A 23,428-nucleotide genomic window follows, 5' to 3' on the forward strand; every position below is an offset into this window, starting at 1 on the left:
GGCTGTGATCTGTTCAATCGCAGCTCATTCTACAGTGAATGCATGTTCTAGGTGCAGTGTTACAGCAACCTAAAATTCTGCAGAGTACGAATGAACTTCTCAGGTCTCCCAGCTGATTCTTGGAAGCCCATTAAGGAATTATGCGAGGTGCCTATGGCAACTTGCAAATGATAAAAACAAGTATGTACTTAAATTGTCCAGATCAGCACACACAACTAACATTTGCTTGGGAATCAAGTGATCTTGGTAGGTCATTGGCACCACACATTGTATTTTTCTCTGTAAAAATGTCACAAGCTAATTCTTGGTGCAGAAGGGATTTGTCTCGGGGCAGTTTGCACAGTTCTGTTGATAGTAAAAGATTTTAAAATCATAGAAAATTCGGGGAGTTAGAAAGAAAGTTAGGCTTGGCAAGCCCTGGGAAAAGTGTTAAAAGTAGGCCCTGGGAAATGTTAGGCCTTGTGCTTGCTAAGATGATGTGAAACCGCACCTGTGTAGTCAGTTTATGATAAATGATATAAGTGTTAGATGTGATTAGATATAATTATTGTTTAAAGAATCATGATAAACTATGTTAGGGGTTTGGGGGGGATCACGAGAAATCCATGCTTGGGTAAAAACAATGCATACAATAGAACAATCTAAGTTTAATAATTAATATGAAAGTTATGTAATGATAGAGTATAAAAACATGTTCAGCTCAAAACCAAGTTGGGTCAGATTTGGGTATGCGTACCCCTGACACCCAGAGCTCTTAATAAAGCACCTTCATATAATCATTCCGTGATTATGTGTTCCTGAACGCTAACACTGTCCCCCAGCAGCTGTGCAGTATTACCATTTTCAAAAGACTTATCAGCATTGCTGTCTAAGGATCTTCCCTGGGCTGCATGATCCAGAGGCAGACACAACAAATTCTCCTCTGTAAATGTCAGCACTTGCACTCGGTGAGCTCTGGTTTCCTGTTAACACACAGATGGAGGATCAGACCAGAGATCAAATGTCAGAGTTACCAATGGCAAGAAATTTAATCAGTTTAGATGGAAGCAAAAAAAAATCCTGAAGCTTTTTTTTTTTTTTTCCCTAGTTATATCTATAGTTTTATGCAACATGATGTAAGTTTAAGGTCAAGAGAGTAGATGAAGGTTTTGAAAGGAGTTCTGATTTAAATCCCCCAAGAATGACCAAGGGTGACCATTAATAAATCACGGCTACCTTGATGCATGCAGAGGAAACTGCTGGGAGGCTGAGGATGGAGGCTGAAAAATTCACCTAGGAGTGAATTCACCTCACCTGAGGAGTTTGAGATGACCCAGCTGTCAGAGGTGGTGGGAAATAGGATTTCACTGCTCCCACCTGTAGTGGCTCTACCTCCACCAGCTGCAGAGCCCAGCCAGCAGCTTCCCACCTCTTACTGCAGACAAAGTGCAGACGTTTGACTCCTCACGTCATGCTTGACAGGGATTGGCATCCCTGCTAATTAGAGTTTGTGTCAGGGCTGCAATTGGAGCTGGACACAGTTTGGCACTGGCTTAGCAAGGAAAATAAGAGCATCTTTCTACAGCTGTGCAGGAGAACCCCCTGTTCCTGGCACAGTCTCACACCAGTGTATTGTTCTGAGTGCCTTTTCCATATTTGAGCAAATGAGCACTGAATCATTTATCAAACACTTGGTAAATTCAGATTTCATTTTTGCTACCTATTCATTTGGCATCCAATTCATAGCCTCTTGACTGACAGCACTGGCCACCTCTCTGAAGCAGGCTTTGAACTTCAGGTGTGTCTTAGCCTTCCCACCCCGGTGGGTCTTTCTCTTCACGAGTTTCCCAAATGATTTCCCACAGCAGGAAAATGGGGAGGATGCAACAACTTTCAAAGTCACCTTCAGGAGAAAAGAATGCAGAGCCCAGAATAAACATACATTTAATTTCTTTGCACGTTGAGGGGGCTCAACGAAAACAGAAGGCAGGATCTGGAACAAGAGCTACAGTTGCTCAGGCTGTGTTTGTGAAACCTTGAATGAACAACACATTTGCTATACAATGTTAACACAGCAGGTGTCAAACACCAGTGCATGCCCAGAAACAGTGGCAAACAGAGCTGGGAATCAAAAAGTCACCTCATGGCCCGCTAGGGGAAAAAAAAAACCCAAACCCAACAAAAAAAAAGGTAGCTCAAGCACTTGGCCTTGTTCTTCATGCTTCTTTGGTTCTGTATTTGGAATACAAGCAATACAGAACTCGCATTATCGCCTTCATATCTCCGTTCACAATATCTGTGGATGCACAAACCAGAGACAAAAAAAAACAGATGGGAAGTATTAGCAATCCCTGGAACAGGATGAGACAGCACCTGCCAAAGACAATCTCCCACCTTTCCCCAATGATATTGTGAACTTGGACAACCTAATTGTGACAGGAAGAAAAACAGAAACTACAGAGGTAGAAGCTAATAATTTATTAAATTAACTTGAAGAAAAGGGACTTCTGCTGCACTCTGTTGCTGGAAGGCAAATGAGGGCAAATAATGAAGAGTAAGAAATTCACTAGCAAAGAACAGAGTACACAATTTAATAGGGCTTTATATCTATGGTTATTCTGTATCAGGAATCATGTTGGAATTACCTGACACTTTATTTCTTTATTTTTTGTTGTAATATTTCCATCATGTTTTGCATTTGATGCATTGGTTTTTGGTGGTTTTTTTGGGTTGTTTTTGTTTATTTGTTTGGGGTTTTTTGTTTGTTGAGCCTTTGTTGTTGTTTTAGGTTTTTTCTTTAGTTTTCAGTTTATTTTTTCTTGGCTATATAAGCTGTTTTTGTATTTAAAAGTTGCAAAGGAAGAGGGTAATAGGATTCAGAGGACTTACTTTTCTTATGGTGCTGTAAATCACTGGGAGAAAGACTTACAAAAAAACACTAATAAAATGAGATCCTTGAAGAGTCTAAATAGTGTAGCTGTAACAAACTAGGAGCCCTAAATCATATTAAATTCACTCACTAGCTGAGGATTTCCCCAGTGAAGCTAAAAGACTTGCAGATGTTGACACCAATATTTCTTATACTGATCAACTCTGTGTTTGAGTCAGTGCAGAACAGCCAGAGGGGAGGAAGGAAACCACAGATTTATCTTTTCACACAAAAGGTGAATCTCAGCATGGAGACCTGAGCCCATACTGATTACTCTGTTAATGTTAACATAAATAAAAGCTCTTTAGCTCCAGGCTCCTAGCTCTGTGCAGCACAGCAAAAAGCTCACAATTCATGAATGCCCAGCATGCAAACTGCTGACATCACCCAAGCAGTAGATGGAAAAGAGAATAAAAGGAAAAAAAAAAAAAGGAAGCCCTAAATCCTCTCTTTCCCTCTCCATGATGCCATCTGTTTCGTACCAAACACATGCACCCATTCATGAATAACTAACAGGGAGCTAGAACTGGAATAATGCTTTTTATTTTTAATGATGATTTGACTTCCCTATTCAGCAACAAGCTGGTAGAGGAATGCTGGGATTGTGTGCTCTGCTAAAGGTCAGATTTTGCAGCCACAGCACCACCCATTAATTAACCACATCCCTCATCCCAGCAGGAGCTGGCACCAAATTTTTCTTTGGAGTCTTTTAATTGGAAAACTGGACTCACCCAAATGGAGCTTATTTGTTTGTTTTTGTGGTGGAGAAAGAAAGAGGAGCATGCATATACATTGATTCAGTGATGGAAACATTCACTTGGATGAAGATCAAGATTCAGCTCCCAGGTCTGAACCAAGAATAACAGCAATTAAGAAACTGTGACTTACATATTCAGGAGATTGCCCCACCATATTCTGAGTTTGAATAGAGTGATCAGTGTTTTGGATTTTCCAGAGAAATTCTTCAAGGTGTATTCCCACAGAAACAAGCTTGCTTTTAATGCACTGAAAGTTTTTCTGAGACAGGAAAATAGCTTTGCCTCCAGCTCAACTGCTGTAATTTCCTGTCACTCATTTAAATTAGGAGCTGTCACTCATTTAAATCTTTAACAAATAGTGAATTACTAAACAGTTTAAGTTTAGTGTCAAGTTACTAAACTTATAACAATCCAACTTTTTTAGCTTAGAAATAATGATTTTTCAAAAAAAAAAAAAATCTTATTACTTCTACCATTCATTCTACATGAGGAGCTCTAGGGCAGCCATATGATGAAATGTGTAAGTGTCATTTCCAGAACCTGCTTCCTGCCATTACCCAAACTTTTGCTAAGCTGGGATGTTAGCAATTCTATTCCAGATAAGTTTGCATGTCATGACTCACCTTCAGAATTCACATGAAAATTCAGAAGACCTCCCTCTGCTAGCAACTCCAATGCCAGGTTAATGTTGTGGAGCTGTTGGAGAGAGAGAGATATTAATATAGCTGACAATATTTTCTAACCAACAGAAGGCTTTGAAAAGTATTTCTCTAGTTGCTGAAGATACTGATTCATAAGTATGCACTCCTATTCCTCTCCTTAGTTTTGATGAAGTGCTGTTCAGAATTTATACCAATTATAATATAAAATTAGATGTAAAATCCATCTTCAGCAAAACATATCCCATGAGATGAGCAGAAGAATCCATTTATTTAAAAATAGACCTTGTATGTGAAAGGCTTGAGTTAATGGGAAAAACAGGCTAGATTCCTACCTAGATCTAATGGATGCATGGAGTCTATTTCTGGGTATTTTTAAACAATGCATGTATGCTCACCACACTTGGAAAAAACAAAAAGGCAAAAGTTCTCAATATTTCATTCAGGATTGCAAAGGTCAGGTATGCTTGTTAGCTAGAAGTTTCTGCTGTACTTCTAAAATGTCTATTCACATTAATAGTAGTGATGATACACTCAATAACACTCATCAGAAATTAAACACACATCTATGAATAAAGGCTGAGGGTTTTTTTCTAATTTTTCCTCACTGCTTTTTCTCTCCCTTCCCCACATAAAAGCAGCATCGCACACATAATCAGCAGTGGTAACAAGTTTTTTAAGAGTAATATCCTCTTCTAACAGCTTAAGGGTAGTTATTTACTTGGCTGGTAATTAGGAAATTCCTTTTCTCTAAAGGAGTAACAAGACATGAATGAACTTCAGATTGCCTCTTCTTGCCTTCCATGTGCTACTGGGCAATTTATCCTTTGGGAGGCTGCTGTTCTCTGTTATGTTGTGACAACAAGCACAGGAGTCCCCCCTGCATAAGCCAAGAAAAACCCCTGGGCTCTGAAGTGAAGCAACAGATTTATGTTTCACCTGCTTCTCTGATTTACAAGTAGCTGAGACTGCCTGTTTGGATTCAGGTTTCTTTTCTTCCTCTGATAGTTAACAGAGAGGAGAGCTTCAGACCATGCAGTTCTACACAATTTGCTGATGGGAATGAATATATCAAACGTTTCCTTAATAAACCAGCACAGGCAAAAAGGACACATTTCCCTCTCTGTAATGCATTGGGGATTTTCAAGGAATGACAACATGCACATTTCAAAAAGCATCTTCAGACAGAAATACCAATAATTACCCAAGAAAGGGAAGTCTTAAAAATAAGGTGCTTTGTCCAGCTGTGCTTTCTGACTCAAAAGACCTGGACAGTTTTCTAGAATTTACAACTGGATAGCAGCCAGGACATCTGGGGTGTTTCAGCTCTGGGCCTGTTTTGGCAAAAGTACCGAGTTCAGTACACTTTTGATAAGCACACAAGCCCTCCATCATCATCATTTTCCTCTCCTGATTGTACAGATATCCCTCCTAGTTTCAGCCTCCAACTATTTTGTATTCTTTGTGACAGAAAAAACACACCTTTCTGAATTCATGAGCTCCCAGAGCTGCACTACTTTACAGTTACTTGTAAACACCCTTTTTTTTTTGGCAATGAACACCCCAAAAAACCCTGCAACAGACCTGCCCACATGCAGTGTTGTCTTCTTGCATCTCAAAATCAATCACCTCCTGAATTTCAGCCAGGGAATGGTTTTGGTTAGAAGGAACTGTAAGGTGGATGCACCACATTTATCCCAACAGTGCTTATGGTTATTACCATTCCAACAACAAATGAGATCTTTTAAATCCCAGCAAAGGCTACATCTTCATACTTTACTGCACCAATTAATGTCTAAAATGACAGGAAGTTAGAAAGCACAGGGAAACTGAAAGACATGTTTTGTGTACAAATGACAGCTGAGCTATGGTCAATTGATATTTTTAGTTGTAGTGTCATCCTGCTTTTCATTTTGTAATGAGCATCAGAGGAGAAACAAATGGGAAATACCACTTTGGAAAACTGTTCAACAGCAAGTCCAGTCCTTGGGAGTAACTTTGTTAAAATGAAATTATTTCATTTTCTAAAAGTAGTAAATTTTATGTTAAGATTTGTACTGAAGCATAACCCAACCCCATTCTATTCATCTCTGATGCCACTGATGGACAGGGTAAGAGCTAGGAAGTCTGAGCTTTGATTTGTACCAGAATTTTAGGGCTATCTCATTTCCAGAAAGACTTCTGTGAGGCTACAATAGGGCTGAACAAAAAAGAAAATGGTTACTGATGAATTTTTAAATAAGAAATTATCCAGTGACTTCCTCGAAATAAAGCTAATGGAAATGTTAAAAATTTCTGTCCAGTTCAATGGGAACTGACCAAATAATTTTGAAAACTCTGTGGAAGAGAAAGGGAATAAAAACAACTCTAGGGAAATGCTTATATTATGTCTGATTCAACCCTTCAAAATATGTTTTCCCTGTTCTTAGATTAAAAAAACCACATTTTTTTCCTAATGCTTTAAACAGTTACCAACTGGCAGAAATGAAATTTTGACAACATTTGAACCTAGGTGTCAAACAATTGTGCTTTTAAACTTTGAAAAGTTCCATGGGAATATTTATTTGTTAATATAGGACCTCTGAGAATTTTCATTACAAATAAATATTGCCCCAGGGGCATTAACTCTGCTAAGGTTGGGAATAAGATGAAAGCTTCATCTGTGCAGGGAAGCTGTAATGCAAACCATGCCAGAGGAGAGATTTTCTTCTCTGGCAGCTCTCAAGCAAAAAAGATCTGACATATTTCACTTCCAGAAATTTGAGCACAAACCAGGAAAAATAGCTACAGTTTCAAGATTTTCAGAGCTACTCAGTGACCCAAAAAAAAAAAAAAAAAAAAAAGCCTACCCACACCAGAGACAATCTAAAAATACTTCAGATATCTCAAAATATAACAACATTCCAGACCTGTGGAGGAGGCAGCCCAGCACACACTTCCTTCTGGCTGGTAACAGCTTTTACTTTTAAAACACAGATGAAATCTGCCTGGTAGAGGTGGAAAAAGGTGCCAAGCAGGTCTGGCTGAGTATGTTACTGCCCCCAACGTTGGGGGAGGAAAGGATGCAAACTCTCAAGAGCTTCCCAAAAACAGAAGGGGCCTTCAAAATGTGCCAGCCCTGTCTTGAATTAAGGTATATTTTTAGGGCAGCATAAAGAAGCTCACAGGGATCCAAGTTCTGCTGTGCAAGAGGTGTCATCCTCTTTAAATCCTGTTTGCAGGACAGACTAGTAGAAGAAAACACATCCATTCCACACCAAACAGAGCCCTGGATTTCACCATAAGGCTGCAGAATCGTGGTCATGCCAAACAAACACAAGTAACAGGTGTTTGCCTCCCATGAGATGATAATTTTGAAGAGGACACCAACCTGTTCTGAGATATTTTGACAGCCCCAAGCGCCCGTGTTGGCACTGCCCCAAAACCCCCTCCTGCAAACACTGTGGGCATGGGACTTCACACACAACTGCAGCAGTGGAAGCAAGCGGTAGAACAAGAGGCAGTTTGATGGCTCAAGCTCTAAATAATTTTATAACAACATACCATCTCCATGGTGCTGGCCGGAGTCAGGAAGAAATTCCTTAAATTCAGAAAGTAACCCTCTAGTTGTCCAATTAAAAGAAGTAAGATAACTCCATCTGAAAACTAGATAAGAATTACCTGAAAATTATTTGGCTTTAGTAAACTATTTCAGTAAATGCCATTCTAGCAATAAAGGAATGTAAATGTTACGCGGGCAAGCTTAGTTAGATAAGGCTCCCAAATTCATACTTGTGAAAATACAACCTTGTAAAAGGACAGCTATTAAAAAAAAAACTATTCCAAATATGAAAATACTTCAGATGAGCACAAATACATAACTATAAATAATAGAAAATTGTGCCTAGTTATGTGTGAAAAAATACTTGAAAACCTTCTTTTGTTACAGTTGCACACTGGAAAAATCCAGAAGAGCACCCCGTTCACCAGAGCCCAGGGTGCTCAGCCCAACTCTTCTTGCAATTTCATACTGTAAAGAAGCTCTCCATTCAGAGGATGAGACTTTGAGATGTGGTGAAAACAAGGCTTTTATACCATAAAGTAAATGCAGAATCAACAATCACTAAATACAGCAATCAACTTGGCTTTCATTTTAATGTTCAGGACACCTTTATTTCCATCCTGACAAAGAAAGCACCCTTAGGAGTTGGGCAGACTGAAAATTACTCCCTGTAGCATTATAAGGGCAGCATTCAATACAAAGGCTGTATTTTTGCATTAATTATTAGCTTCAGAAACTTCAGAGACCAAAGCTTAATGTCTTAACCTAAACCTGGAAATCATTATGTTGCCAAATTTCAAATTACTGTAATAAAAAAGGAGAGTTCCTAATTGTGACAGAAAACACACAAATGGCTGACAAATCATGGATAACATGCAGATTGGAGCACACTACCTGAGATTCGATGTCTCTCACATTTAACCCTAATTTTCCAACATTCTGGTCAACAAATTGCAAGAGTGCCTAAAGAAAAAAGAAAGGGGGAAAGGAAAAAAAACAATAACTTTTTCAGTATTTAAGTCTGGCCTAAAAGATTTTGATGTCTACTAAAAAAAGTAAATTACCTTTTTTACAGCATCCAGTTTATCTGGAGCACAGTTGAATAATTCATCAAAGGCATCATCTTCTGTATCAAAACAACATTAATTGGTTTTATTTTGAATAACTGAGAGATCAGAGCTTTAATGTGGCTCTAGAAGGAGAAAGGTATTTGCAGCTTACAATCCAAGGAGGAAAGGAGTAGCAGGGAGGCAGAGAATGATGCTGCTTTTATATTTATCAGAGGACCGGATGACAACCTTCCCTTCAGCCTGACCACATCAGAGAAAACAATTTACTTCATTCATCTCTGTAATTTTCACCTTCAGAGGTTCTCAGTTTGTGCTGCCACCAGTCTGAGCACTAACTAAATTTCACATCACTACAGTTTATCTCTTTTCACTTACTTTTTTTTAACCCTGAACCTCCGGGATAAAATGCAGGGAGCAGAAGAGCTGTATGTTTTACTGCTGTCCTCAAACAGAAATGCCAGTTACACCAAATTTGCAGAAAAAAGCCCAGCCTTCTTCCTTCAAAAAACCACAAGCAAGATATGGATACTCTGCCTTTCCTCTGAAAACTCGGAGACCTCAAAAACAGCCAGCTCTGCCACCCAGTTTAAAGTGGCAATGAGCTGGTGCCAGCAGAACTGTGCCAGAAAACTAGCAGGAGTCTAAAGGCTTCCAAAGAAATGAGATCCAAATCCCATCCTCACCTCCCCTTTCTGTCCAGGTTCAGCAAAAGCAGGATCCATCTCCTTACCCAGCCACAATACAGCTCTGGTTCAAGCATGACCAAATATTTGAAACACCCTGAGCAATGAGAGGCACTCTGGCAACACAATTACATGGAGAACCAGATTCTACAGCATAGGAAAGCAAAGGCAGCTTTCCTTAAGCTTAAGGGAATTTCCTCCCAAAAGAGAATCCTCCTTTGTGAAAGGGATTCCTCAGGTTTCTCTGTTCTGCCTGTTTGGGGATTGCTTCAGGAGCAGTGTCAGGGAATAGGTGAATCAAACAAATCAGAGAGAGCCCTCTACTGGAGCCATGCTTTGGGAATTCTCTTTGCTAGGAAAGCTGTGTCAAAAATAGGGAGAGAACATCTTGAAGAGTGAATTGCAGATTTCTCTTCCCAGAAGAATCAGCCCACTACAAGAAACACCTCATTATGGGTTGGGGTTTTTTCTTTTTTTTTTTTTTTTTCTTTTTTTTTTTTTTTCTTTTTTTTCTTTTATATTTTTTTTTGTTTGGGGTGGGGGGTGAGTGTTGTTTTTTCACAATTTCAGCCCACACTAGGGAACACTCAGTGGAATAAATCATAAATACATATCAAATTATATAGTTTGCACCTCTGCAAAAGATGAAAATGCCAAAATAAAGGGCACATCAGAGAATTCAAATGGTTGCCTTGCTTCTCTGGGGATGCAATGTGCTCGTTTGCAGCAGGGAAGAGCAGCTCACACTGTAGCCTGAGCAGTGCCCAGACCTTCTGCAGGCTTCGCAGACAGGGACATTTTTCCACCTCATCTGTTTCCCAGCCCTCAAAATCCCTAAGGGCAAAAGCTCTGGGGACGTTGGTTCAACTGAGCTGCCATCCACAGCCGAGTTCCAGTGGATTTCAAAATCCCATTTGCAAACCGTGGGAAGGAAAGTGTAAAAACCGGTAGCAACGAGAACCACAGTTCTGAAGCCTTTATAAATAGTTTCAACATGGTCCATGCTCAAATCCAAGCTGCATTGTGCCCCCAGCCAGGTTTTTTTTTTTTGGGTCATCAAACCCACCTTCATGTCCTGTCTCCCCTCCCATCTCTTGCCTGCAGTCCACAGGCAAAGTGACCACCCAGTTCCCAAGCTGTATTGTGTTGGTAGGAGCAGGCCTTAACAGAAGACATTTGGAGAAAAACAGCCGGAAAAAAAAAAATCCATGAATCTCCATTAACTTTAGTGGAAGCATACTGATTTTATCATGGGGTAAAAATGGATCACGACACGATGTATAAAAGCACTTAATGAAACACTGAACTTGGCAATGCCAGCACTTACTTGACTGCGCTTCTATATTCTCTCTGGAAGTGCAATAATAAGCAAGAGTTAGAAAAATGATTCAGCAGAGCTGATCTTATTCATAAGCTTTGCTTATCTGCTGTCCTGTAAAGCAGGAGATAGAGTTCAAAGTGGCATTAACTTTATGTCAGAGTGACCTTCCAACAGACATTTTTAAGTACTGCATATCTGTGTGGGGTCTTGGAAGCATATGAGATTTTACCTGGCCCACACACCAATGAACATTTATTTTACAAGCACAATCCTCAATATCCTCTTCCAATAAGCTGCTCATGATATTAGAGCTTGAAGATGTTCTGGCATATAAAAAATGATAATAGGAAAACCTGTTTCTAGTCCTTAGAATGAAGTCCGTATTTTTTTGGTATATAAGTGGTATCCTGTTTAACTCCTTTAATAATGACAGTACTTCATACACTCAGCAAGCTAAAACATTTCATTCACAGTAAAATAAGAAAAGAACTGTCTCCTTCCTTTTTATTTAAAGACACAACAGCAAGAAAGTAAAAGTAGATTTAAACCTTTGTGGCTTTAGAAAATTTAGTTTAGTCCAGTACAGGTAAATTTACAGTCCCAGAATTTTGTTACTATATTTGCTGTGAAATTCCATGGCAATGACAAATGCTAAGCCTCAGGAATAATCGTGCATATTGGTTTAGAGAATTTTATATACTGAATAATTAAAGGTATTGCACCATAATGCCAAATGTGAAGAGGTGAATAAAAAAAGCCAAGAAAACAGATAAACAACTCACATGCATATGCATGCCCAGGCTTACACCTTTTTCATCATCATGATCCCCACTACTTTTTGTAAGGGGGAACACACCCACAATGCTTCTTTTCTGATTGACAATGTAAAAAACAGATATATCCCATCTTACTTGTTTTCTGTTATATTTTCCACCCCGTTTGATGTCTTTAATCCTCTGGAGGTGGTCTGTTGAAAGGACAATAAACAATGTTGGGTTTGTTACACAAAAAATATTCCATAAACAAGCTTTCATGACCTGTTTGCTGCCTTAAATGAGTATCAGAAGGCATTTATTCAATAACTCCAGTACAATTAGTACAGGTATTTGAAGAGATTTCTGCTTCCTTCTACTCTCTTCAGTCTCTAGCAGGGAATCTCTTACTTGCCCATCAGAGGAAGCCCTTGGAGTTTGCTGTTCTTCCCTTTCAGGCAGTGAAAAACACTGTGCTTACAAACACCCGTGGTGGTAATTTTTGCAATTATATCCCAAACTCTGGGATATTCAATATTTCCCTACAGTCTCAGAATTGACTTTAAGAAACAAAATAGAGGAAGAAAGTGTGTAGATCTCTGCTTGCAGAGAACAGTACCAAAATGTGACCCCAATGGAAGGGGAGTGAAAATTCCCATCACCTAAAGAAAGAAATCTTCAGCATTTAAAAAAACTTTATGATTTATGAATACGAGCTTCTATTTTAAAGCATTTAGAAACAGTAACAGCACAATTTCTTCGTTTTCTTCTTTACAGAGATCAGCAGCTGCTTTCAGTTTGGACCCTTCCCTTGTTTGGCTGAGGAAGAAAAACAGCATAGTGCTTTTCCCCTTTTAAAAACAGATTATCTGAATTGAAAATTCAATCTAATCCACCAAACTCAGAAATTGAAAGGTGTGGTTCACAGAAAATACAAGTATCTCTTTCACAGCTGCACAGACATTTCTCCTAATTCTAAGCAGGTTAGCCTTGTGAAAGGACTCTAGGATCTACTGTAACTAATAGTAAAACTAAAAATACCTCAATGGTGATTGTCTCCACTTGAACATTTGGAGGCAGAGCCAGGGTGGGCTCGAAGTGCTTTGCTATTGCAACCAGAAGATGCAGTGTGCTCAGTAAGTCCTTTGCCAAGATAGCTATTGAGTATAAGGGAAGAAAACAATGGTCAGTGTGGAAAACATGGGAGGGCCATTACACAGGGGGGTACACTGGATTGGGGTTTATATAATATGAAAATCTAGCAATAGCACAGCTTAAAAGTGAGACATACAGGGATACTGAGGGCTCTTAAGTGAGCCACAAGCCACACACTTAGAGAAGACAGAGCCAGGCAGGGTCAGATATGTCTGTCTCACTTTTGATTCAACTAGTAATTGAAAACAGGTTGTTTAATTACTGTTCTGGCAGCACACTGCCTCCACAGCAGCCTTATAGCTCAGCCTGTGATGGATAATTTTTGCCAATTTCACTTCTGCACCTACATTCCACACTCCATTTCAGCTGACTTTCTTCCAGTTGCAAACACTTGGCCACAGCTTCCAGAATCACAGAGAGTTTCTGTCGCTGTTTTTTTTCTGTTAATGCAATCTTGTCAACATCCAGCTTGAGAGAGCCTAAGTTTTCTTTTACAGAGGGTCCATAGGAAGAAGGATGTATTTTAACACCATTGTAGGGAAAAAGAAAATAATTAGAAACATAAAATGACAGTGAAGTACACAAAGTCTTGTTTTAAATGTTCAATATCATTTCAGAGTTCTGCAAAAGGGAGAGGCACTCCTTGCAGCATCATCCCTCAGCCCTAGCTCTTTACATTCCTTCAACAGAAATCCAAGGAGTGCATCTTTCCTGTCAATAATGTACAAAGTCAATATCAACTCATATATAGAAGAAATATGAGGTCATTGCTCAGGCAAGTAAACCATGAAAATCAGCCACTCCTGCTCGTGCTGCTACTCTCAGCCTTGGTGGAAAGGAGGTAGATTTAAAAGACATCCCCAGAGAGAGTGATAAGGGAAAGATAAATGTAGTAGGGACAGGAGAGATGGAGAAATAGATTACAGGCTGCTCCAGGAGGTCACATCTTTATACAAGCACCAGATAGAGCCAAAAGCCTCTTAGATTTTTACCAGTTCCAGTACCAGAACAGTTCTTTGGACCAGGAGCTTTTAATTTTTTTTCATTTTTTTTTTTAAAGATAGGGAAATATATATTACAGTGCTGATTCCCTCCAGTATTTCCGGTAGCACCAGAAGCCACCTTTGTGTTCTAGTTTATGAAGCCCTTGTTCATTTCAGAAGCACTAAATTTCACAATTCATTGTCAACCTTTTTATTATGTCAACTAGCAGCTAATAAGAATTCCTTAGAAGTAAAATAACCATGTAAAACAATAGTGAGAATTTGTTCAGAATTGTGATTATCACAGTGCAGTGAGAAGTGACGGCAGGTCCCTGCTACTGCGATTCCTGAGGTTTATTCTCTGATTGGAAAGTTCCTCCATAAGATGTTTGCAACAACTAAACTCAAAGGAGCAGCTCACCCAGGAGATGATGAAGCACCAGCCCATCATACAGGTCTTCCTCCAGACTCTTAACTACTATGTGTTCCTCTTTCAGAGTTCTGTTGATCCACTCAGTCAAGAACTGTGGGGAGGGGTGGAAACAAAGCAATTATATTCGTGTTGTTTAGACAATACAGCACTCAGTGCTGCATTCTGTTTCACCTCTCTCTTCAGGCCCTCATCTCAGATCTTGGTTTGCTTTCAATCTCCACTTCCTTTGTGCTTTTTGGTTATTTTTTATAGGATAAATTCTTCCTAATTTTCAAGTGAGATAGACATCTCACTACATATATTCTGAGGAATTCTGTTATAGAGCTGGGAAGAGAGACTCTTCCCACTTCCACCAGGGAAAAGGCTGCACAGTACACTTCCCATCCCCCACCTTTATCAAACATCGCATAATTCACACAAATTCAACTGCTAGGCAGAAGTTTGTAAGAAAAGAGGCTAGGCTCATTCTGAGGGTGGTTTCTTGTACTCATCCATGCTACTAGCATTCCTCCCTCTCATCTCCTGGTTTTGTTTTCTTTTTCTTTCTGCAGTATTGTACCACTCCGTCCCCAAACACTTCCTTGGAACTTTCTTACATGGCAGTCCTCCCACTGGCCTTCCAATATCCTTCCTGCATTTCCAAGGGGAAGCTGCTCAGGAGGCCAAGGTGTGGCTAAAAAAGCAGAAGGACCATTTGTGCTCCTAGTCAGGAGAACAAAGCATTTCCTCAGCACTTCTCCAAGCATGTGCTTTATTCACATGTGTTGAGAGAAAGGGAAGATGACCTGGTGAAGTAGAACAGAAAAGTAGTAGCCTCAGCTGGCTGCCAACCTGAACATCCCTCTTGTGAGAGGAAGGGTATTGCTTTTATTGCTGTAATTGTTACGAGTGAGTGTCTGGAGTGGATAATATCCTTCTCACTTGCTGTAAACAGAGGAGAAAATTAATAGCAGATTCCTGTAAGCTCACCAACATTAACAAAAATGTAAGAAGGGTTTGAAAAGAAAAGTCTCTGAGATGCTTGGAACTGCACAAGAAATAAAAAAGCCTGAACTGAGAAGCTGTCAAACATGTCCTCTGCTGAGAAGTAACAAGAGCAGAAAGCTCTGCTCTTCAGCTAATTCTTGAGTACACTTTGTATGTGCAAGGGGTAGAGCAGTCCCCCAAACACAAGAGTACAGCCAGAGGGAAGTCAGAAAAGCAGCAAGTACTGCTGAGCACAGACCTATAGCATCCCTCCTTTTCTCTCCCAGCTTGACAGCCACATGTACAGCCTGCAGCTCACACCATTCTGCTTTCTGCCCAGCTATGGGGGCCCCACTCAGCTGCAGAGCAGAGCCTCATGTCTAAAAATGAGTAAACAGGGAAAAGGAGAAAAGGAATACTTTGAGAAGTTTGCTGTTGGCTTCCAAATTTTACCATCTTCTATTTTACATGCAACCGGATATTTACAGCAACTACAGGGAGCCATTTCGTATTTCTCAGTTCTCCAAAGCCACCTCAAAATGAAAATGCAGTGGAACAGTCTCCCTCCCCAGTGAGTTTCTTCACTTCCCTTGTTCTTCCCTTGAAGATTCCTCCCTGTCCCTGTCTCCATTCCAAATATTTCTCTAGAGAAGCCATCAAATCTTTAGACAAAGAAGGCAGTCAAAGGACACTGATGGGCACCCAGAGAACTCTGTCTCCCTCAGGACATAATTTCCATCTCCTCATCACCCAAAGAAAAGACACTAGACCGTGATGAACATCATCTCAGGAATCTCTGACAGGAAATGGATTAAGCACTGAAGCTCACAGAAATCTTCATAACTGAGGAAAACTTAATTTTTGGCAACCTCAAAATAACAAATACGGTCTTTCTGTAGAAAACATAATTGCATTCTGCAGCATCACCTTTCAGAGTTTCCCCTTTGTATAACAACATCATGAAAGCCTGACACAAAATCAAATCTTTTGGATCAAATGTACATGAATACCTAATAAAAAACCACACCTACCTACATGTTTATAAATGCTAGAAAATACAAACAACAGCACATATCTTAAGCTGCCTTTTATAATATTTATAACAATTTCAGTACCTCCATAATGCAAGGAGTGCTGGTCTCATAAGACACATGCCACTTTTCTTCCAGGAAGTTTCATTACATGGACTGTGCCATTAGAGAAATTGAAACAGTGATTGAACACACCGGGGAGACTTTCAAAATTAGATGGAAACAAAGTACTTGCCTGTGAATAAGATTCATCCTTCACAGTTACCTCAAACAGGCAGTGTACCATACAATGGCCTGAAAGCTTTCATTCCAAATTCCTGGTGACTTGCATACTCTTCATCCCATTCCCCCTCTGCTCTCTGCTAACCGTTCCAGCTGAACCAGCTGCTGGTGAAAGCTGCTGCAAATCAGTAGAGCAATCCTAAAAGTTACCATGGGATCAGTGCAGCCACGCTGCACCATATCTCTCTTTAGTCACAGCAAATGCTGGCATGGGTCTGCTTGTGGTCCAAGCCCAGTGTTCTGGCTGGATTCTCACAGCAGTTACTTTATCATCACAATGAAAGAGTAACTGGGTGCTTCTGGTGTGGCTCACCCACACAGGCCAGGTTTGGAGAGGCATCACATCAGAAGCCACTCAGGTTTGTATCTGTACTCCACACCCAGCAGAGCTCACTTCATTAGAAGCTTGATCCTGTATGGCCCAGCCACCCTGATGCTGAGCAGAAACAAAAGCTCAGTTTCACTTGAATGGAACCCAAATGCCAAAAGCAGAGCTCATTCCCATCTGTAGAGAGTGGGGCTCTGAGGTCAGAGGGCTGGGCAGTTTAATGAAAGAGGCTGAAAGAGGTTAGAACTAGGTTGTTTGCTTTAGCTCAACTCGAGGTGAGGGTTAAACTACACAGTAAAAGAAGTGGTACCAGTTTCAATTCTTCCAGTTTGCGGTTGTTGCTTGAGGTCGGTTTTATGAGTTTCCTCTTCTCGCCTATGAAAGGAAGCAAACAAGATCCATCACAATTATCAGATATTACTAAAACAAGTTTGCAGCTAAATCTGCTATCAGTTTGATATTCCCAATATGGCTAATTTCCCTATGTAGAAACATTTATTTTTCCTTTTTACTAATTCCATATGAGCAAGAAACTGGTATAGCAGACTACTAAGCCTGCTGTTGGAAATTATGCTTCAGTGTACTTTAAATCAGTAAGATCTAGATGGACAATTCTAGAAAGAGGAAAACACACTTGGTCAGATCCACATGAGTGAAACTCAAATTTCAGTTAAAGAATCAGTTGGACGTTGTGTTGCGTCTTCATAATCTGCCCCCAAAGAGTCATCAGCCAAATTACACACACAGAACTTAATCATTTCTGATATGGCCAAGGGATCACTGCTGAAAAATACAGAATTCATTTGTACAGAACATTTTCTGTTTGTCCCTTCAGGTGGTTCTTTGGCCTATTTTGTGTCCTGGTTAATAAAACACATACCTTTAGTGATAACATCCTCAGTTAGGAATCGATCAAGTGTAGAAGGCTGTGTAAATATATTTAAAAAGTCTGGATCCATTGTCTTTAATCACTCCTGGTAAAGTAGTAAAAAAGATTTGGGGGAAGGGAACATGAGTAAAGGCACATAAAGATCAAAATTAGTGCTAAAAAAAAAACAAACCAAAAGGGTTTTTTATCAGTTATTATTTCACCACTATTTATTTAATTGTGTGCAAAGAAAAAAGTTTAAAACAATTTTCATTTTTTTCTGTTAATCATCAAAATGTAGGAAAAGAAGACCTGAAGACCTAAACTAAAACTTGCTTAAATTACATCTAATTATAGTCCCTGTATTAGATAAGTAAAATCCTATTTCAGCTGAAGTGAAAAAGAAGCTCTCAGTCCCTAGATATTGTTGGATATGTGCTAGAAAACATAAAAATTACCAATACTTAAGGAGTATTAAAACAAGAACCCGATAGTTAAATTACTGCGACAAGTTAGTAAATATAAGCAGCTTCCTTTATTAGACCAGCTGGTACAGCTGTGGGGAGACAAGGACAGCTATTGGCATCTGAATAGTCTCTTTTACAAATTCTAGTATAGAGTCATGAAATCATTTCTATTGGAAGAGAACTCTGGGATCATTGGATCTCAACTGTTCACCCACCACTAAACCATGTTCTCAAGTGCCACATGTGCATTGTTTTCGAATCTCTCTAGGGATGGTGACTCAAACACTTTCCTGGGTAGCTCCTAGTGCTTGAGTGCCCTTTCAGAGCAAAGCTTTTCCCTCATGCCCAGTCTGAACTTCCCCCGGCATGACTTGAGGCCGTTTCCTCTTATCCTGTCCCTTGTTCCCTGGGAGCAGAGCCCCCCCCAGCTGTCCTCTCCTGTCAGGGAATTGTGCAGAGCCAGAAGGTTCCCCCTGAGCCTCCTCTTCTCCAGGCTGAGCCCCTTTCCCAGCTCCCTCAGCCCCTCCTGGTGCTCCAAACCCTTCCCCAGCTCCATTCCCTTCTCTGGACACGCTCCAGCCCCTCAATGTCCATCTTGTCCTGAGGTTCCCAAGCTGCCCCAGGATCTGAGGTGTGGCCCCAGCAGTGCCCAGCACAGGGACAGTCACTGCCCTGGCCCTGCAGCCACACCATGGCTGGCACAGCCCAGGTGCCTTTGGCCTCTTGCCCCCCATGGCTCCTGTCCAGCTGCTGTCCCCAGCACCCCCAGGGTCTTTCCCAGCTTTCCAGCCCCTCTGCCCCAGCCTGGAGCTGCAGGGGTTGGTGTGAGCCAAGGGCAGCACCCAGGACCTGGCCTTGTTGACCCTCAGACCACTGGCCTGGGCCCATGGATCCAGCCTGTCCAGATCCCTCTGCAGAGCCTTCGTGCTCCCAGCAGATCCACACTCACACCTAACTGGGTGTCATCTGAGAAATGACTGAGGGAGCACTCAATCCCCTTGTCCTGATCAAAGATAAAGATATTAAACAGGACTGGTCCCAGTGCTGAGCTCTGGGGACTCCACTTGTGACTGGTCACCATCTGGATTTGACTCCATTCCCCACCACTATCTGGGCTCAGCCTTCCAGACACACAAGCAAGATGGTGCTTCATAAATGAAATGCACATTGATTTAAGTGCCAGAAACCAGAATCACAAACTGTAACTGTGCTGTGGCCTGAAGAGGTGAAAGAAATTACAGGAGGATGAGGGCTCTGGACACTTATAGCAGGCTATGGTTCTAGTATGAGTAAGAGAACTCATCCTTCTCAACAGTCCAAAAATCTCTGGAAGTCCGAGCAGAGAAGATGTGATGACCAGGAAGACTTTTACTTCTGGACCACTATGGGAGAAGGGATGCTGACTAGTTTGTGGTTCTTTTGAAGCACAAAAGAAAATAAGATGTTCCATATTAGAGAGTCCCACAGGAGAGTTTTCCCACTCTCTACCCAGGGTGCCCACATTGGGAGCCCTTTCTCCTAACTCTTGCTGTCAAATGAGTGAGAACGACACTTTTGAAGAGCAATCCAGAGGATTTAAATGAGTGGCTAATCCTAGTTTTAGGAATGGAGTTCCCTCCACTCTTTTACCAGAGACAGCCCTGGTTGCTGCTGCAGGTGCCTGAAGTGAGATGCTCCCTCTCACTTCAGATGACCCAGAGCAAGGCATCTGCTGAAAATGCTGTGGCACAAAACATCTCCAAAGTGGCATTCCTTTGCCTGCTAGTTTTATACACCAAACAACACAGTGCTGCTCTGAAGGCTTTCACGTATTTCTTACAGGCTCCAGTCAAAGCATGTTACAAACATGTATTTTAACACAGATTTTGCCAAAGCTGAGAATACTGGTAGAAAATAACAATTGGGTGCTTTTGCACATCAATCTGGTAAAACAAATTGGTACAAAATTGCTAGCAAGGCACTAAGAGAAAGGGTCACAAGAGAATTTTTTTCATTATCATGGTGGCAAAACTGAATGCTGTCTCTAAAAAGCAGCTTGATAAAAACAGATGGGAGAAATTGAGTGATGTAGTGCCTGAGGAACAACTGAACTAAGACTGCCCAGTTGAAATGAACTGAGAGAAGTTAATTAATAGAGAGCAACCCGAGGACAACTTACTTTTAAATTAGGTTTCTGGCAGCTGTGATGTCTTGGGGAAGTCCAGCTCATAACAGAAACGGTCTGTGTAAACTACAACTTACTCTCACCCAGTTTTGCAATACTGAAGTTCTGTATCTCTTAATTCCTTCAACTATCAAAGTGATGTGTGCTGCCTGCCACACCTTCAGGCTCTTTTTGGCTAAGGAACCCGAACATCAGAAGCCACTCTAAAATTTGGAAACCTGTAAGGAAAGGCCTGAAATTCAGAATTTACATTCTGAATTTCATAATACCCTCTAGGGTATTATGAAATACCCTAGAGGGGTATTTCATAATACCCTCTAGTAATACCCTCTAGGGCCTCAGTCCTGTGTGTTACTCAGTTAAAACTGCTGCACTGGGTAATATTAATTTGCCTAGTATCCAGTCGCTTTGGGAAAAAAAGCCAGAACTATAAGCAGTGCAAGGATACATAGACACTTCCCCAAAACATTTTTAACAGTCTTCAGTTCAGCCTTCCTAAAGCAAAGCTGGGGGCCTGGTCACTAGAAATTGTCAACAAATTTATTCCCATGAACTCCCCACTCACCCCTTGAACATGTGTCTGTCTCAGCACTCAGCATTGAGGAGGTATAGTGTGGCCCTACATCATGTGAAGTTCCATATCCTGTTTCTTGCTCTGACCCACCAGCTTCCCCTGAAGGCACCATGCAAAGATCAACTGATCCACATTTTTCACACCCCTGTGTTAATTCTCTGTGTCCCTCCTGCCCTACTACCCCAAACCCTCCATGTCCATCTCTTTCCAAAACCAAGACAGCCCACAGTTATCCTTCCCCGGAAAACCAGCTGGTCAGCCTCAGTGCTTTTTTCTGAGCTTCCTCCAGCATGATCACAGCCTTTTGGATGTGCTAGGAACTGGACCTGCCCAGATTTAGAAAGGTGCATTGCAGCATTCACAGTGGTCTCTGCCCCTCTCCTCCTAAGTCCTGTTTCCTTTTTCATCACTGTTGACCCTTTATTGGGAATTATCTATTAGATCTCCAAGATCTTATCCCTACATAGCAACACACCATTAAGAGCCCATCATTTATTGTATTTCAGCTCACATTTATCAATATTGATTTCCCACAGGCATTTCCCAGAGGCTCCCACAGAGGCTGACAACTGCAGTTCTTCAGCATTTAATAGACTCATTGTTTATTACTCATAATTAGCACTCACAGGCAGTCTTTCATGTGGCAGTGCAGCATATTGTTGGGGCTTGGTCCCAGGCAACAGCCTTTCAGAGAATAACATACTACAGGGAACATAAAATGGAACGTTTTATGTTGGGCTGGGGACAAGTCCCTGGGTGAGCTGTTTAAACAGGAAAGGTCAGAAGAGCTGGTTCTCACACACAAATTTCCATATTTGCTGCAACCAGCCCCTGCAGCCCATCAGTTAAATTTGCTGCTAGGAGCTGTGGTTGACATCCTGTTTTTTCCAGGCCCCATCCTCCTGCACAAGTTTTTTTTCAGTACTTGGAGTAGATTGTAAGAGACAACTGCTTAAATACTGACTGTACAGGCATTTCATTATGGCATCTTTAAATAAAATAGATGCTTAATTATGGGCTATTCAAAGGAAATAGCATTCTCTGGATGAATTAAATGCTCATTCCCTGAGAATGCCGTGGATATACAGGCTTTGCTTTAAAGCTAAGGGGTGTTTGATTTCTTGTGTGCTGCCTGCAGGGGCTGCCAAGAAGCAAATTGTTCTTAGCTCAGGAGCTAGGCTCTTGCACAAGCTCGCAATGTCACAACTACTGATAAACAACTGATTCTCAAGTTGGGTCAGAGCAGCTCACTTTTCCTCCATGAGTCTTCACAGGGTCTGGCTCCCAGATGTCCCCAAGGCACCACACAAAGTACTAATGGGGGTCTCTGGCTTACAAATCAGCTGTAGAATATTCACAAGGCACTTTCCAATGCTACCAAACTGTTTCATCCGTTTCATTTCCTGCTTGAAAAGATGAAAGCCCTACTCTAGGTCAAACACATTTCCTAAGTAGATCACACAAAGGAAGGGGAAAAAAAACCCAAATGGGAATGTTAATAGTAATATTTCCACCTTTGGGAAACCAGAATTAAAAAATAAGTAAGGATTAATAAAAGAATGCACATTGTGCGCCCAGTTTAAAACTTATTTTCACTTCCCTGTGTAGTGCCGGACCTTTCAGGAGCCATCTTTGCTCATGAGCACCAGAAGAGATGTTATCTTAGTAAGAACAATCCTCACAGACACAGAAAATCTTCCAGTTAAGAACACTAATTAGGAAAAAAAAGCACCCAAAGGACACCCATTTTTCAAACTTACTACTCTCTCCTTCAGTAACTTTCCAGAACTCTTCCAAGACCTTGTCCCAGCAGTCAGGATGCAGTTTGTGGGGCCGAGGGCTGAGCCCAGGCTCAGAGGTCTCCCACACAGGGCAGCACAAGGCACACAAGGGGAAGTTGTGCCGCAGTGCTCTGCTCTTAAAAACGAAACTATGGTCCCATCCGGAACTTAATCGTCTGTGTGCTGGTCTCTGCTGAAGAGACTGAAATAAACAGGAATACAGGAACAGGAAACATGCAGCCCTGCAACTCCTGAAACACCATAAAATATTAAGATATGATCGTTCGTGGATGGCACTGCCCAGCAGGACAGGGCTATTCTGCCTCTAGGGCAACTCAAGAGCACTTTTGGTTTGTATATGATAAAAAAACTAGCCAAGAGCAGACAAGATCATGTTCAAATACACCTTTTCCTCATGCTCCTTCAAGTATTTTATAAAGCAGATCAGGACCACTCTGCCTACCTGGCAGAAGGAGAAACCTACAAAATGAATTAATTTGTCCTTAGAGAGGAAGTTAGCCACACCAGGGCCCTCATGTGAGACAAGAGTTAAACCCAGCAGGCAATGCTGCTGCTCTTCCTCCCCTTTTACATCACTGATTAAAGAGACAGAGCTTCCTACAGAAACCACCTTCCCTGGACATTTCTTCCAGGTGTGAATTGCATTTATTAACACACCTTTTTTTCCTCCAAAACCTGATATA

At 41.0% G+C, this 23,428-nt stretch overlaps 1 protein-coding gene across 2 annotated transcripts; it reads right to left on the minus strand.

The window, feature by feature from the left end:
• Window positions 1-1,906: 1,906 nt before the first annotated feature.
• PARVG (parvin gamma) lies at window positions 1,907-22,904 on the minus strand. 2 transcript variants are annotated; one of them, XM_023919115.2, is made up of 13 exons: window positions 22,704-22,904; window positions 17,751-17,844; window positions 17,181-17,245; window positions 14,252-14,354; window positions 13,195-13,335; window positions 12,734-12,849; window positions 11,852-11,907; window positions 10,947-10,969; window positions 8,931-8,992; window positions 8,761-8,829; window positions 7,869-7,970; window positions 4,290-4,362; window positions 1,907-2,275 (listed from the first exon to the last, which is right to left on the minus strand). In XM_023919115.2, the coding sequence occupies exons 2-13, from the start codon at window positions 17,827-17,829 to the stop codon at window positions 2,196-2,198; spliced, it is 969 nt and encodes a 322-aa protein (XP_023774883.1). In that variant the 5' UTR covers window positions 17,830-17,844; window positions 22,704-22,904; the 3' UTR covers window positions 1,907-2,195. The 2 variants fall into 2 exon arrangements, with proteins under 2 accessions (XP_023774883.1, XP_086741283.1); XM_086885157.1 differs by lacking the exon at window positions 13,195-13,335 and having other exon boundaries at window positions 22,704-22,847.
• Between the last annotated feature and the right edge of the window lie 524 nt (window positions 22,905-23,428).

This window comes from Cyanistes caeruleus, chromosome 4, assembly GCF_971803275.1.
Source record: "Cyanistes caeruleus chromosome 4, bCyaCae1.hap1.1, whole genome shotgun sequence".
Classification (NCBI taxonomy): Eukaryota; Metazoa; Chordata; class Aves; order Passeriformes; family Paridae; genus Cyanistes; species Cyanistes caeruleus.

What these genes read in the sequence shown, in the direction of transcription:
- PARVG (XM_023919115.2), bottom strand. Translation starts at nt 17,829, where the DNA reads ATGGATCCAGACTTTTTAAATATATTTACACAGCCTTCTACACTTGAT. An exon ending in AACTGGATGCTGTAAAAAAG is followed by an intron (nt 8,830 to 8,930) that starts GTAATTTACTTT and finishes TTTTTTCTTTAG; the next exon opens with GCACTCTTGCAATTTGTTGA. An exon ending in TGAGAGACATCGAATCTCAG is followed by an intron (nt 7,971 to 8,760) that starts GTAGTGTGCTCC and finishes ATTCTTATCTAG; the next exon opens with TTTTCAGATGGAGTTATCTT.